We start from the raw sequence: 15,222 nt of genomic DNA, 5'->3' as shown, positions 1-15,222 counted from the left end.
ATTTTATGGGGCTTATTTAGAAGTGTTCGGTTGTACAGCAGTTTTGTAATTGGATGCTCGCCACGATTAACGATTTATATTTTATGGGGCTTATTTAGAAGTGTTCAGTTGTACAGCAGCTTTGTAATTAGAGAATTTGGTGCTCGCCACGATATGACTCTGGCTAAGATGTACGAATCTACAGCAAAGCGTTGGCTGACGCACTATGACAGATCAGGGCAAAATTTGTTTCAAAGGGAATCTTAACTAAAACTTGCCACCAGATGGCCTTTTTCTGGGTCATGTCAACCAGTTAACGAAAGATTCTCTGCTAGTCGTAAGAACCGTATTAAACATAAATTAAATATTATTGCTCCTGAAACAATATTTGAAAATTGTCAGTCAATAATGGTGTGATGACTTGCCATACTTTATTTTAAATAACTTCGAAGACGGATGAATTACAACACTAATATTTACAAGTTTGTGACACCACCTCAAAACCTGTAACCAAGTTTGATAAAGCAACACATTTTTCCCAAAGAAATTTAATATTGACTCAAATTTGGCATTTGCATGTATCAGAGGAAGGAACTATGATAATCTACATTGAAAAGAAAGAAAAAAACAAGAAGATTTAATTTCAGTTTAGAGGAATTTTAGCAGACACACTATTCATGATTGATCATAAAGCACTTTATATTCAGATGGTAAAACAGCAGTGACAAATACATAGAAAGAAATTAAATTCAAAAACCCTTCACCATTCATTAAAATTATACTGACAAAGAAAAGAATCAGGCCCACTACTGAGTCAGACTTAAAAATTTGGAACTTCTTGATAATTGGCATAAGAAATACAGTGATTGCAGGAATGTGTGACTCAAGACTGACAACAGGGATAATTAATAAAGGGGAACCAACATTGTCGCACTCAGTATTTAATGCATTGTTTCAAGCAGGGATGGGAAAGCTACAACATACTCTAAGTGTCTTCAGCTCCTAACCATTTATTTTCTCACACTTATAATTTTTTAACACTGCAATCAACCCCTTCAAGTGTATACATATTTTCAAAATCTAACTTTCAAGAAGTTTCAAGTTGAATATGTATGATCAAAAGTTTACAATATAATTTGAAACTCCCATATCATAGCTTCGAGTCACGATTTTGCAAAAATGCATTTGGGCTGATGTTCCATATCACTGGCCATACCATGAAACTTCAAGGAGCCCTCGTGAGGAAAGATGAAGCAAAGTTGGAATACACTGATTGTGATTTAAAACCAGCTCTGGTTTCAAGCAGCCCATTCTTCATCATCTGTTGTTTGCCAATCACTTGATGAATCAATGATATCGAAACTGATGTCATCTCCACTAGAATTATCATTGTCATCACGAAGCATATCGCTAAGCCGGTCTAGATCATGATCCTCACCTTGCGAGGACCCATCGTCACCATTAGAACTACCAGAAATGCTGCTGCCATCTCCGTCACTCTCATTGTCCTCATCGTCAAAATGACTCTCAACGTCTTCATCATCCTCATCTCCTCTTGTCATACCAACTTCATAGAATCGACACACGCTCATGGCCGGTTCACGCCATTCCTCATCTTGAGCTAACGTTTCCACGATAGCAACACTGCAATCCTTGCTATCGACGGCAAGATCATAGATCTGATGTCTAACAGCATTGAATGCCAGTTGCTTGTATTCGAGTGCATCGAAAGTACGAAAAGCTGACATCAATGACTTATTTATATTCTGTTCTTCACTGGTATAAGTGTCTTTGGTTCTGACTGCGTAAATTATGGTTCCTCCGCTGTTAAATGTAAGGTTACATTGATCAAGGGCAGGTATTGTATGAAGAAGATGATAGTTTCTCAAGTCCCAGACTTCGCTATTAATAACAACTTGTAGACCATTTGGATGGAATACGCCACTAATTGTTGTATTAAATTGATCGAATTTGTGAATTGGCAACGTGTGAGGTTTACGAACATCCCATAAAAGTCCATCTGAAAGAATAAGTTTATCATCTGGAGAAAAAGTCGCACGATTTTCCTTGTAATAACAACACATATCTTCTCGCTCAAAAGTGTCTAAAGCACTTCCAGTATTTACGTCATAAACAGTGGCCTTGTGTTCTTTTGTCCCAATGATCTTATCTTGGTGAAGTTTTGAAAATTCAGCATGGTCTATGTCTTCAAATGTAAACTTATGCTCAAGTTGTGTGCCTAATGAATGAAGACTACAGTTATTGGCCCAAATTGATTCTGCAGTAACTAGTATTGAATCTCCGTTACGAGAGGGCTGCAGAGCTGAAATTGGCATTCCTGCAACACCTTGTATTACTTGATCTTCAGCTGAATAAAGATTATGAATAACAACATCTCCTTGATAATCCCCAAGAACTATTTGTTCATCACCTGGCATGAAAGCAACGCTACAAAATGGTACTTTTCTGTCTTCTGATCCTTTAAAAACATATCCCGGTTTATAGCGACTGTAAACAAGTTGTCTGTCACACACTTCACCCCCAATTCCTCCCCAGCGAGGGCAAATTCCCTCACGAGAAACCAATCTTTTCATGACGTTTGTTGATGCTTCGACCCTATAACGTGGATCTGGACAACGATGTTGACTGAACAGTGAAAATTCTGGAACTGTGGCAACAGGATTTCGACATTGAGCATGTTGATGTTTAAAATTTTCTTCAATAATGGAATTCAACGTTGGTGGACTTGGTGGTTCCTTACTTCGGCAGATCAAAGGCTTTGGCTTTACCGAAACAATCCCATTCTGTGATAACTTAAACCTTTGTTGGCCATTAGAGCCATTGTAAGCAGACAAAGGATCACTTTTACCTTTCAAATGTCTCCTACTGGTGCTTTGGTTTGGAATGTTGATAATATGAGATGAAGTTGGTGTGTCTCCTAATGCATGAGAACCTCTTGTGAAACTAATTCGCCTGTTCACACTAGAACTGGCATCACCACTGCCATTATTTCGGTGCTCAGATATTCCTGAGGAAGCTGCTCTTGGTCTGGATTTTGGCGTCGAAAGGATGCTTTTTTGATTGTCTGCGAATAAACAAGCATCTCTAGCAAGAATTTCTGCTGCATTATGCAGCTTTGACCAAACTAGATGATTATGAATCATTTGAAGAACTTCTTTATTTTCATATTGCATGTGCGTTTCAGAAACAATGTGTGATATACGAATTGCATCTAAATCCAACTCCAAATTCATTGGCCTACCAGAAACTTTTTCTAAAAGGGCTCCCATACATTTGCAAAATTTTGTATGCAATCGTTTTTTGTAGTGAAGAACTGGTTCTCTAGCAACAGATTGTACTTGTCCACCAATAAAAAATGGCAATTTTGACATAATTTGAGCAATTGGTTTATAATTTGATAATCCCAATAGCGCTTTGCATGCAAAATATCTCACTTCATCTGCATGCAAAGCAGGTTGATTTATGACTAGTAATGAGAGAAGAACAGAAATACCATTATTATATTGAACATATTTCCACACCATTTCCCTCTTTTCTGTTTTAGATTGTGAAGATTTGGAACGTGGTGTATCTTGTGGCCCAGGTGTTGATTTACGATGATCAGTTGCATAATCCCTCACACAATTCACAATTACAGCAAGAGCTGACTTTTGTGTTTCACCTTCAACTGCGAACAGAGTTCCCCCTTTTGCTATATCCAACATTATACTAATACCGGTAAATTTTTTATTGAGAGTGTGATGTTTACACAAAGTCAATTGCGGTGATGGCAAGAGAGTTACCACGGCAAGTACATCCAAAGCTGAACGTATAACTTCTATTTGGCCTGTGTAAGTCACCCAATCACATGCAATATCAATCACTTTCACCATCAATGCAATTCCATCTAATCGATAAAAATTGAGAACAGGTAGCCAGTTACTCATAGATCGAAAGCTGGCATCAGTAACTGAGATTTCACCGAGAACTTCAAGATTTTCAAAGAATTGTTCGCGACTGGAAACCATTGGTTTATATTTTGATACAGATTCCACAATGGTGTGTCTTTCTTTGGATTTTGGAATCGATTTTTGAGCCGAGCAAACTTTAATCTGCAAATGAGCTTCAAAGTATTTTTTAAGTGCTGCACAAACTGTTCTTGTTGTTTGGCGCATGAAAAGTCTATTGGCGTCTTCATCAGGATCATAGTTATCATCTAGTACATTAATAATAATTTTTGACATACTTATCATATTCATAAGGCAACGTAATCCACTCATCTTATCAAAAAGCTGTAAAATCACTCGGAATGAGAAAGAAAATGAGAAGAACAATGCCGCATGAGATCGACCAGTTTCGTGAGAGCATTCCAGCAACCAAAGAGCATATTTCACTAAATCACTCAAAATACGAGCAGGCAGCTGACAAGCTCTTTCCATTGCATCTTTTTTGTATGCTAAGTAATAAATACATAGGGAAACACCTGTTGAACCCATTGATGGTCTTTGAACGGATAAAAGATTCTGTATTCCATTTAATTCAATGAATTCCGTGGCTACTTTATTGTGACACAGAAGAGATGCCAAAAACTCTAATGCTTTGAATATTAGTAGTCCATCAAATTTCTTTTCTTTTATGTAAATATTAATTAATTCTAGTGCTTTGAGTTCAAGGAAAATTGATAACAAATCCTGATACTCTCCCAAACATTTTAGAAAATCAAGAATAAATCTTTGGCAGACTTCTGAATGTAGAGGAGGTTCAAGGCTGTAACTGCATCCTATCATCGCAGGCATTTGCTCAGACCAGCTACTGTTACTCAGGTCATTGTCGTAGTAATCGCTCGTAAAATGCATTTCGCCATTCGGTGCTGGGGAATGTGTGCTCGTATGCGGTTTTTCACTGAATATTCTTTTTAGTTTTGGGGCATCTGAGCTGTTTGATAACTTGCGTTTTTGTGAGCGAGATTGTGAAGAAGTCTTAACTCCGATAGAAGAATCAACTTTAAAAGTAGATCCATCACATTCTGACTCTGGAAATTTACCAGGTCTAACATGGTTCCATAATCTTTTGAGCAAAATTGATATCATTCTTATATATTCATCATTAGAAGTTTTCTGGGGTTCTATGGCACCAACAAGCAAACCTGTTGCATATGTCCTTAGTGGCTCATCAGCGTCTGTTACCCATTCAGAAAGGAGTTTGATTAACCATTCTTTTTCTTTGAATAACGTATGAGGCTCTAATCCAGGTAAAGCGGCTAAGAGAAATCGTGCAGAGGCTAACGTAATTTGAGATGGATTCTTTGGATTTGTTGTCACACGAAAGTAAGATGATGTAAGTTTATCCATGAAATCATGCGACTTTGAGAGAGAAACAAGTAACTTTCCAAAAACACATCCAGGTTGTGCATATTCAGGATGACGCTCATCAAAAGGGTCAGGATCACCCTTATGAAATTCTATTGTCTCTTCTTCGAAAAGTTTTGCGCAGTCAGTCAAAAATGGCACTGGATCATAATCGCTTGATTCGTGATTTGACTTCCATGCTTCAACTAATTCAGAAAACTGCTTTTCAGCATCTCTAGCACTAGTAGTAGTATTTTCCATTACTTATAATCAGTATAATGCTGAAAATCAAATATATGTGACTGCATGTATGTATTTATAAATGAGTTATGGTCACATAATATTCAATGATAATACTGATTCTAAGTTCATACAGTTGCATTGGTCATTTACGCTCTTTTCCTGCAGTATAAGTATTGCTACTTAATAAGAAAAGGCAGGATGTAACAGGAATACCACAAAAAGGTAGAAGTGATTGACTGACAGATTGGCCAGATGTAATTTATAAATATAAGCAGGCTATACAACTGACATAGGCTAACTACGGCCAGCAGGCCAAATCTGGCATGTTGGATAACTCAATCTTGCCCGCCTGGTGCTGCCACAGCCAAACTAAAACCAAATTTTCATGTGTCAGCTCAAAGAATTTGTTGAAATTGCAATTGAATTTAGTATGACACGAGGCTTATTGTTTTCCACTTTCGCTTTTGTAACACTGTAAATATTGTTCATAAAATGTAACTTTTACCGGTACGTCACACTTACATCAGTACATGCAGACATGGCTGCCGGTCTAGGCAGCTAGGTGCAGATTTTATTACCCAGGGCAAAAAACTTTGCTCACCCCTGCTATACAACAATGTTAAAATTATACCGGTATCATATCCAAATCATTTTTTTTCAAATACAGAAATACATAGACTACTAGACTATGAATGATTTTAAGCAAAATTGCCTGTTTTTACAGTAAAACGCCAAGTTTTTTGCCAATATACCGTATCCTGTGAATTTATTCAATGAAGATCTTTTCAGAATAGCCTACTTGACACTTTTTTTTTCATAATTTTCAAAAGCCCTCACACTGTCACAGTATTGCAGTATATTAATCATACCTGTTATTTTGTCGTTGCATGCGAAATTACATTATGATTAACCGTGTATCAGATCAGCCATGTGCTCATATAACAATAATTCATTTCCTTGCCTTGATTTAAAAAAATATAGGATTCCTATCAATTTACATTCGAAAATTGTACGCATACCGGCATACTACTTACTAGTATACATACGGCACGAATACAGTACTCAAAACTCAGCTTACGCGATCAGGTGCGATACAGTGAGATGTGAGCGATGTGTGGCTCATCGTGCTAGAGGCGCAGTTCTTACCACTTCATGGCAGCTCCTGCCACGAACGTACCACGCCGTCTCCTGCCATGGTTTTATGGCGCTATTACCGGTACATTTACAAATTCATGTACCATATTTAAGTTTATCATGCGAAATTATATCTACTTAAACCCTAACCCTAACCCCAAATCCATCCAAACTGTATCCATAAGAAAAACATTCCAACTCACTAAATATTTATCTCCATCAGCAGATTAGGGGCAGCCCTGCTATTACAGCCGACCTGCCGTGGTTACGGCAGTAAAATTGGTGGTATTCGATTTGCTGCCGTAACCACGGCAGCTCGCTATTGGTTTGTGGCAGCTAAAAAGTCAGTCGCCGTGGGTTTGGTCTTAGTGGCCGTGGTTTGGAAATCCCGCCATGGTTTTGCGGCAGCTGTAGACGCCACAAAATACTTGAAACTGCACTTGTCGTGCTAAGCGTCGGTCGGTTACCGGTACGGCTTTCTCCACCATCGAGTCCATGCTTCGGAAAAACAAATACCTGACTTGTCCCATACCTGACATGGAATGGTAACCGGACGAGAGGACGTGGATCGCCATATGGTTGAGCCGTCAAATCGGCTTTCCTCTGTCCCGAGATAAATATGTAAATCTTATCCTCATCGTTGATTGTTCTGGTGTTCGACATCCGCGATTGGTGCGCCATTACTGTACTGTACCTAAAAGGTCTGAGGAAAGAGTGTTCCCAAAGATGAAAAGTTACAAAACACTGAAGGACTGAAGAAGTTGATAACATTTCTCCCGACAAAGATGGAGTGGTTTAAGACTAGGTCCCCAAAAGACTGTGGCCTAAAAGAAAGAAGTGAAATTTCTTCCGACCGATTGAAGTCACTAAAAAGTAAAAGTGGATGAAATTTCTTTTGACGCAAGATGAGGTGGTTGAAGTGCGCCGGCGGTGGCGCGGCGGTGTGGCTCAACGGGCTAAGCGTTAGGAATACGCTCGCCACCGCACCTCTAATTACTCTGCGTGGGTTCGCAGGTTCGAATCCCATGCAGGGATGGTTATGTGCGAGAGGATTGCTGGACTCCTCGCCGTCGTTGGGTGGTTCACGTAACCGCTGGTCGGTTACGGCTTCCTCCACCACCAAGTCCATGCTTCCGAAAACAAACAATACAGTAAAACTAATCCCATACCCGACTTGGAATGGTAACCGGACGAGAGGCCGTGGTTCGCCATATGGATAAGCCGTCTTATCGGCTTTCCTCTCCCCCGGGATAAATATGTAAATCCTATCCTAAGTGGGCTAATTCGCCATGCAATGGCGGCGAAAGGACTAAAGCAGCGGTTCGCAAACTTTTTGTTCGTGCGGCGCCAAATTATCAGAAAAAAATTCTCGGCGCACCTACCGTGTTTCTCCGAAAATAAGACCTACCCTGAAAATAAGAAAGTCTTACCTACCCTGGAAAGTCAATAACGCGAATTAATATTTTTAAATAATTTTTTGATTATTATTTTGATTTTTATTTATAAGTGAATGGATATCGGTTTCCATATTATGTATATTTGAAAATCTCGTAATTCTTTATTTTGTAATTTTGTTTTTGATAAATGAAAATAAAAGACACTCCTCGAAAATAAGCCTGAGTGTTATTTTTGGAAGAAAGTTGAAAAAGACCTAGTCTTATTTTTGGGGAAACACGGTACATGAAAAAAAATTGCTGCGTTTAAATAAAACTAATAGTTGTGATCGTTAATGTGCACTTTATATCTTTCCCCGAGCATCGACCTCCTTGTTTACTTCGTGACATTGGCAAATCAGCAAGATGCAAAAAGTGACGTAACAATTCTCCCTTTTCGCATCCGCTCAGACACTTTTCTCACTCAGACAGATTTTCAAGCGTGGTCGTAAACATTACCTCGTTTTCGCGTTTTTGAACGCTATTCATTAGTTTTCAGTGTGTTTCGAAAACTTAAAATATAAATCAGATAATTCAATGATTACCCTATCTTCCTAGAAGTTTTAAATTAATTGCAGTAATAAAAAATTAGTGTATAAATAGCTGTGATAAACTAGGTTAAAATTCTTAATCGCTACTTTTAAAAAACAGATTGTTGTATGCGATGAATCATAATGATGGTTTGAAACACATACCCCATTTTGCAGGCGCCAACTCGCAAAAGCACTCTTGAAATAGCCCCGAAATCACTTTTCGGGGGTCAAATCCACAGAACCTGATTCCGTATAGAAGAGAGAGAGAGATATTCATTATTTTGTCAACCAAAATACGAACAGTCATCAATAAGAAAAAAATGTAACAGAAATAAAAATTGCTTTGGTATGTTTAACCGTAGTAGTATTAATTTACGCTTCAACCGGTTTATATATTTACGGTTTATATTTACGGTTTAACACAATTTTGTTAATTTTCGGGCGCACTTAGCAAATCGTCGCGGCGCACTCTTTGAAAACCGCTGGGTTAAGGGTTAAAACTGAGGTTTTTTTTTTGTTCTAAAATTATTTTAGTGGTGATTATTCTACTTAAAACTGCAATAGAGTGTTTTTGATACTGAACTTCAGTGGGCGCCGATTTGCAAATTTCACCTGAAGAAAAAACAATATAGGACTGACGATATTACATATTGTATTTATTATAGATATTTTATATTTTGTATTCGAATTTTTTTTGACATGAGTGATATTTTTAGTATTTCAAATGAAAATCGGGCAGACATGAGAAAGAGAGTTGACCTTTTGCCCTTATTCTTTGTTAGGCCCACATATTTACAAACTTTACACAAAAGTACTTTACACATTGACGATCACAAATTTGCTACAGGGGTGGTGACTCCTCTGAGGTCCATGGGCCGGGGCCACGGCCTATCTAATTGGGCCACATGGGCCGTGGCCCATCAAGCTATGGGCCGCGGCTCATCAGAAAAAATTCAATTGTCTTACCAAAATTTTCAATTCTTACAAAATTGTCAATATTCGAACCAAAAAAAAAATCGCGGGATGCCACCAAACCTTTTTCTTACGATAAGCCTTTACATAACAAGAGAGCTATGCTCTATATGGACACATAGCGCCACCCAGTGGGAATAATTTTGATGAGGTCATAACGAAAAAAAAAGAAGTCGGCCTTCTGGAGAAAAATTTTATCTTCAACCACTAAAAATTTCAAAGCAATTGGTCCAGTATTCGAAGAGAAAAGCGATTTTTTCAAAACGTGTCAAAGAACAAGGACACTAAGAACAACAATGAGAACAACAACAACACAATATTGAAACGATCGCTATGTCCACTACGTGTCCAAAAATAAAGCAAAATACTAAGCTACAGAAAAGGATACACCTGAAGTATGTGTACCAGGTTAGGGTTAGGAACTTAGGACAAAATTTTGTTCAAACTTTTCACATTATAATTCTATTATAAGTTCGGGAAGTGGGTAGGATTTAGGTAGGATTTACATATTTATTAGTCTTTATTATTTCATCCCATTACACAACTTGATGGGCCGCGGCCAATAGCCTGATGGGCCGAGGCCCATTTCGATGGACCGTGGCCCCGGCCCATGGGCCGTAGAAGAGTCACCACTCCCACTCCAAATTTGAGTTTTATTTGAAAGCAGCTTTTTATTTTCGTGTGAGTGCGTAGTAAGTTTTTTCGCTGATAATTTGGCGCCGCACGAACAAGAAGTTTGCGAGCTGCTGCTGTGCCTAATGTATAGAGAGAGAGAGAGAGAGAGAGATTTATTGCCACAAAAACAAAATCAACACTAATAATTATAAACATAATACAATAACGAAAATATTCCACAGTAATTGATTATTGCTTTGTGCGGGTCGGTGTGCAAGACCGATTAAAGTCATCTAGGCTCCCGACCCTTGTGTATGTGCTATATATAAGTTCATCATAGGTGGATACAAATGAGATCAAATATCAATATATAAAAAATAAATACGAGGAAAAAAGGAAACGAGTCGGCAATTTAATGGTATTATGGAATAAATATAAAGAAGAGGTGAAGAATTTGAAATACTGAGGAATTGTATTTGAACTATAAATCAAGTGTGTATAAATTAAGTATGTATAACAATGAACATGTCTAATATATTTAGTTTTTACTTTTATTGTACATAATATAATTCAATATACTAAAAATTGATGAATTGTATGCCGATGCGATCAACACCTCGTCATTAAACACTGATGGAATGGACATATGAAAAATGAATATTGGATTATTTATCCTATGATTGCTCAAATGGTTATATACTTTTGGTTATATTTTATTATATTATCCCATTAAAAAAAAAATAAATAAAGAAGAGGTGGCGTATTATATATACGCTTTGGAGGTGGCCGTTTTTTTTTGGGCGATACGTATCATAGGTTTCAAGTCATTCTAATGATGAAACGTTGACGAAGGAATAGCCTTTGGTGGAGGGAAGTCTGGGAATGGTTAATGTAGTGATGTGTGTAAAGTCTCAACTCGTAAAAAAGGATTGGATATGGCAGGTGAGATGAAAAATCTCACCATACCAGTACCATAAATACATGTGGATTTATATATTTATTAATGGATATTTTCCCCCACAGTAGTGACAGATACTGTAACTTGTAACTGGCCAGACTGGATTCCATGGCAGGTGCACGCCCGAGGGCGCTAGCGCTCCGCAAAAATGCACGCGAGCGAAATCAATTTTGCACGCCGAAAATTTGCAATTGCTCACCAATGTAAATCGGTTTGAATGGTTTTAAAATCAATAATCCAGTAATATAAAGATGCCAAAATATTATAACTCCACAATTGTCGACAAATACCAGCTTGCAAGATTTGGTCTGATCGAAATATTGCGAAGCAAAAAGACCATGGACCTTTCCCCAACCTTTGACCCGGGAAAAATTCCTCTCATTGTTACGTCCTTTTTTGCATCTTGCTGATTGGCCAATGTCACGAAGTAAACAAGGAAGTCGATGCTCGGGGAAAGGTCCATATCGTGTTGAATGATAGGAAATAAAAATCCCGTGAGAATAGTTATGGACGAAAAGATCGCCTCCGCACCAATGGCCAAGTACGGCTCTGATTCAGCGTATTTTTCATACAATAATTTTACACGAATGTACTGAACAGTACCGGTATCTAAAGTTGCTCAAACACTCCCAAAATTAGTGACAAAGTATGAAAAGAATGTTTGGGGTCAAAGGTCAAACGTCCATTTTGCTCTAATTTGACGTATTTTTTATCCATTAATTCTACCAATGACATTAAACAACATGATGCGCAACTACGGCATTTTTGGCCGAAGATCGTATCCGATAGCACGCTCCAATGCACATACTTGACGAGACGAAAACGAGCGGATGTGTGCTGCTTTCAAGCATAGCACGAATGGTGTTCGTGCCGGCTTTGACAGTTGTTGTCGATTTTAATGATATTTTGGAAAGTTGAGGTAAAAAGAAATCGGAAAAAGGTAAGGTAAATACTATTGTTGTATATCACACCCGGGCATCGCACTGTTCAGTACATGTGGGAAAGCCAGCTTTTGTCAAATACTACGAAGTTATTAATTCAGTACGGTACGTAGTTGCCCATTTGCCGAAATTGCATATTTACTTACCCCTTATGGTTTCAAATAGTTCATGCACCTCCATTTAGATTTTTTTTAATCAGTGAGGATTGAATCAAAGGGTTAACAAGTTCACCTAACATTTCATTCATACCGGTCTATATTGTATAGTCTGATCTCTCAAGTATATGGAGTCACGAATGCTTGTAATTTTCTGACTAAATTCCTTCATTAGTTGGTTTATATACCAAATTCAGTAAAACATTTTTACATTAAACATGAGATATTGGATTTATTAGCTTTTCCATTCTAAATCATATAGACTGCTTCATTTATTCTTGACGAAAATTAATAAATCTCCTCTCCTTCTTCAGATGTGAATGTGGACAAACCTGTCTAAGCATTGTGAGACTCCTGCAGCACAAGAGGCAATAGCAAAAATAGTATGTATATCAATCAAGAAATTAAGCCGACATAAAGCAAAAGTTTCAACTAATCGTCTAATCTCAATTTCCTATTACTTATTCACAGGACAACTACAGCAGAAGGGGAGATATCAGAAGTCTGGCGACATATCAGTGACCGTGTGATTCCAAGAAATATAATTAGAGTACTCCATAAATGTTTGCAATAGAAGAACAACCTATGGGAGGCATGCAAAGACATTTGACCCTCCGGTAGAGTTGTGTATGGCACCCACATCCTGCAGGGCTCAAGGAAAATATCAAAAAATTCTAAAGCGTGAGATTGCATAAGCGGTCCTATTTGTAAAAAGGCACAAAACATGCCAGACATACTTAAAACAGCGTTGGAAAATGAGGATTACGGCTAACTCACTACACCTGTGTTATATTTGGTTCATCAACTTTTGGTAGTACTATAGAAGAAATTCAGGAAAGGGTATAATCATGATTCATGATAAAATCTGTTACATTTTGGACAACTTCAATCTAGACCAGGGATGTCAAACTCGCGGCCCCAGAGAACTTCCAGTGCGGCCCTCGAACGCTTAGCAATAATTGTAATAATATTTTGGAAGTTTTTTTCTATCTAAATGTAATAGATTTTTCAAAATTGATTATTCACACAGAAAACAATTTACTGTAGTTTTGGAAAATTAATTTGTTTTTGTTCACATTCTGACCCAATTAAGAATACACATCAAGCTAGCAAAAGAATACTTGAATAAAACACTTGAGTGATTAAATTAAACGCAAAGTACATGAAGAAGGTGGCATTTTCAAAGAAAATGAGAGTTGCAATATTTCTGCATTTCACAAAATTCTGAAGCACATTGTTTAATTTGTCATATTTCCATCAATACAATGAAAAAACACATAAAGGTCAGCACTCAATATCACAAATTCGAAGGGCAACTTTGAACAGAAAATTTTCATGTGTTTGTATATTAAAATAAAATTATACAACGACTTCGTTACTAAAAATCAATATCAATAATAATTCAAGCAATCCTATGCCACGCAATGTGGTGCGAAATGTCTTTTCGAAAAAATCTGTCATGTGTTTTTTTTGTATCTATACATGAAATTATAAAAATCACTTTTTTGCATTACTGGAATTAATTTTCGCAAAGATCCAGATTAGCCCATGATCATGTGACCTCGTTAGTTAGAGTTGGTACTACAAAATCATTTCAGCCTGGCCTTAGTATGCTGGTGACACAAAAAAGATACCAAACGTCAGGACAAATGTAATTAAAAAAACATTGAGTTCATACTGTAGTATTTTTGTTAATTTTAGGTCCATATATTTAAAATAGGTCATTTTTAGTGTATGTATTATTCTTTCCTTATCCAAAGTTTGTTCAAAAAGGATTTTGATGGATGTACATAGAAGTTTATGATTTTTTGTAATAAATACAGTAACTTGCAATAATAGTGGAATGCAAATATTAATATGTAATTGCATTTGAAATTAAAGAAAATAATGAAACTTAATCCAACTGTTTAGTTGCATCACAACATATGTCACAAACTAAAACTATCTTAAAAATATCTTTCAAGTATACATTATCAAAAACTGTTTGCGGCCCTTTTTACAATTTCCAAAATGCAATGCGGCTCTCGAAAACCCATGAGTTTGACACCACTGATCTATTCTAGACGATCCAAGCATTGCTTTGGGAAATAATATCACTTCAATCAAATTGAAAAAAATCTTGCTATATTAAATACAAAATCGTTGTTATCATAAAGGTAAACTAATTCAGCCACTCGAAATATATTGGCCTTCACAAAGCAATGGAGGCAAAATTAAGAGTTCATGAGCTATAAACTTATGTTCTTTTCTTTGTCTTGAATTTTTCATACTCCACAGCCGCTATTAATTATTTTTTAATTTTAAATACCATGTGATGGTCATACATATCTTTAACTTGTATTTTCTGATGATGTGTTATCTCAATGTGTCAAACTATTAATTAGTGTGCATATTTTGCTTCCAGATGACATAAATGTATTGTCTTGTTTATTACCTCAGCTTGGAGTATGGACAAGAAAGAGGTGCCAGTAAATTACGTCATTTTTTTTTAACTCTTTGTTATAATCAGAATCCACAATTAATAGGAAATATAAACAGCCAACGACCAATGAGAATTATATGCGAAATCCCTCAGAATAAATTTGTCTTCTAAAATCGGAGGAATGCAAAACATATAGGTAGTTTCCATTCACACAAGTCTTTCAAGAAGACTTGCTCGAGCCAAACTAAATGAGCATGGTCAGGTGATCGGTAAGGCTGCAAGTTGAATTCGGCCCTGCAACCTCCTGCATAGAAGATAATATTAATTAGTGGGCTGAATGATTAATTATCACATCATTAATTAATGAGCTGAATTCCTAAATTTAAACAAAGCTATCTACGAGGCATTATGTACCAGCAATGTTACCTACGATTAACTGAATATGTAATATGTCTAATTAATTCACCTACAAAAGCAAGTTCGATAGGT

At 37.0% G+C, this 15,222-nt stretch overlaps 1 protein-coding gene and 1 long non-coding RNA gene across 2 annotated transcripts; one reads left to right on the top strand and one right to left on the bottom strand.

The window, feature by feature from the left end:
- Positions 1–388: 388 nt before the first annotated feature.
- Positions 389–6,462, bottom strand: LOC120340080 (DDB1- and CUL4-associated factor 1-like). Its single transcript, XM_078111371.1, has 2 exons — positions 6,440–6,462; positions 389–5,608 (listed from the first exon to the last, which is right to left on the bottom strand). The coding sequence occupies exon 2, from the start codon at positions 5,586–5,588 to the stop codon at positions 1,278–1,280; it is 4,311 nt and encodes a 1,436-aa protein (XP_077967497.1). The 5' UTR covers positions 5,589–5,608; positions 6,440–6,462; the 3' UTR covers positions 389–1,277.
- Positions 6,463–11,948: 5,486 nt separating this feature from the next.
- On the top strand, positions 11,949–12,879 carry LOC144424346 (uncharacterized). Its single transcript, XR_013476636.1, has 3 exons — positions 11,949–12,155; positions 12,626–12,694; positions 12,783–12,879. It is a non-coding gene; the product is annotated as an uncharacterized LOC144424346 (long non-coding RNA).
- Positions 12,880–15,222: the final 2,343 nt, after the last annotated feature.

This window comes from Styela clava, chromosome 1 (genome assembly GCF_964204865.1).
Source record: "Styela clava chromosome 1, kaStyClav1.hap1.2, whole genome shotgun sequence".
Classification (NCBI taxonomy): Eukaryota; Metazoa; Chordata; class Ascidiacea; order Stolidobranchia; family Styelidae; genus Styela; species Styela clava.
This window is presented reverse-complemented; position numbering and strand designations above follow the sequence as displayed.

Bases quoted from the DNA above. Each gene is read 5' to 3' on its own strand.
- LOC120340080 (XM_078111371.1), bottom strand. From the start codon at position 5,588: ATGGAAAATACTACTACTAGTGCTAGAGATGCTGAAAAGCAGTTTTCT.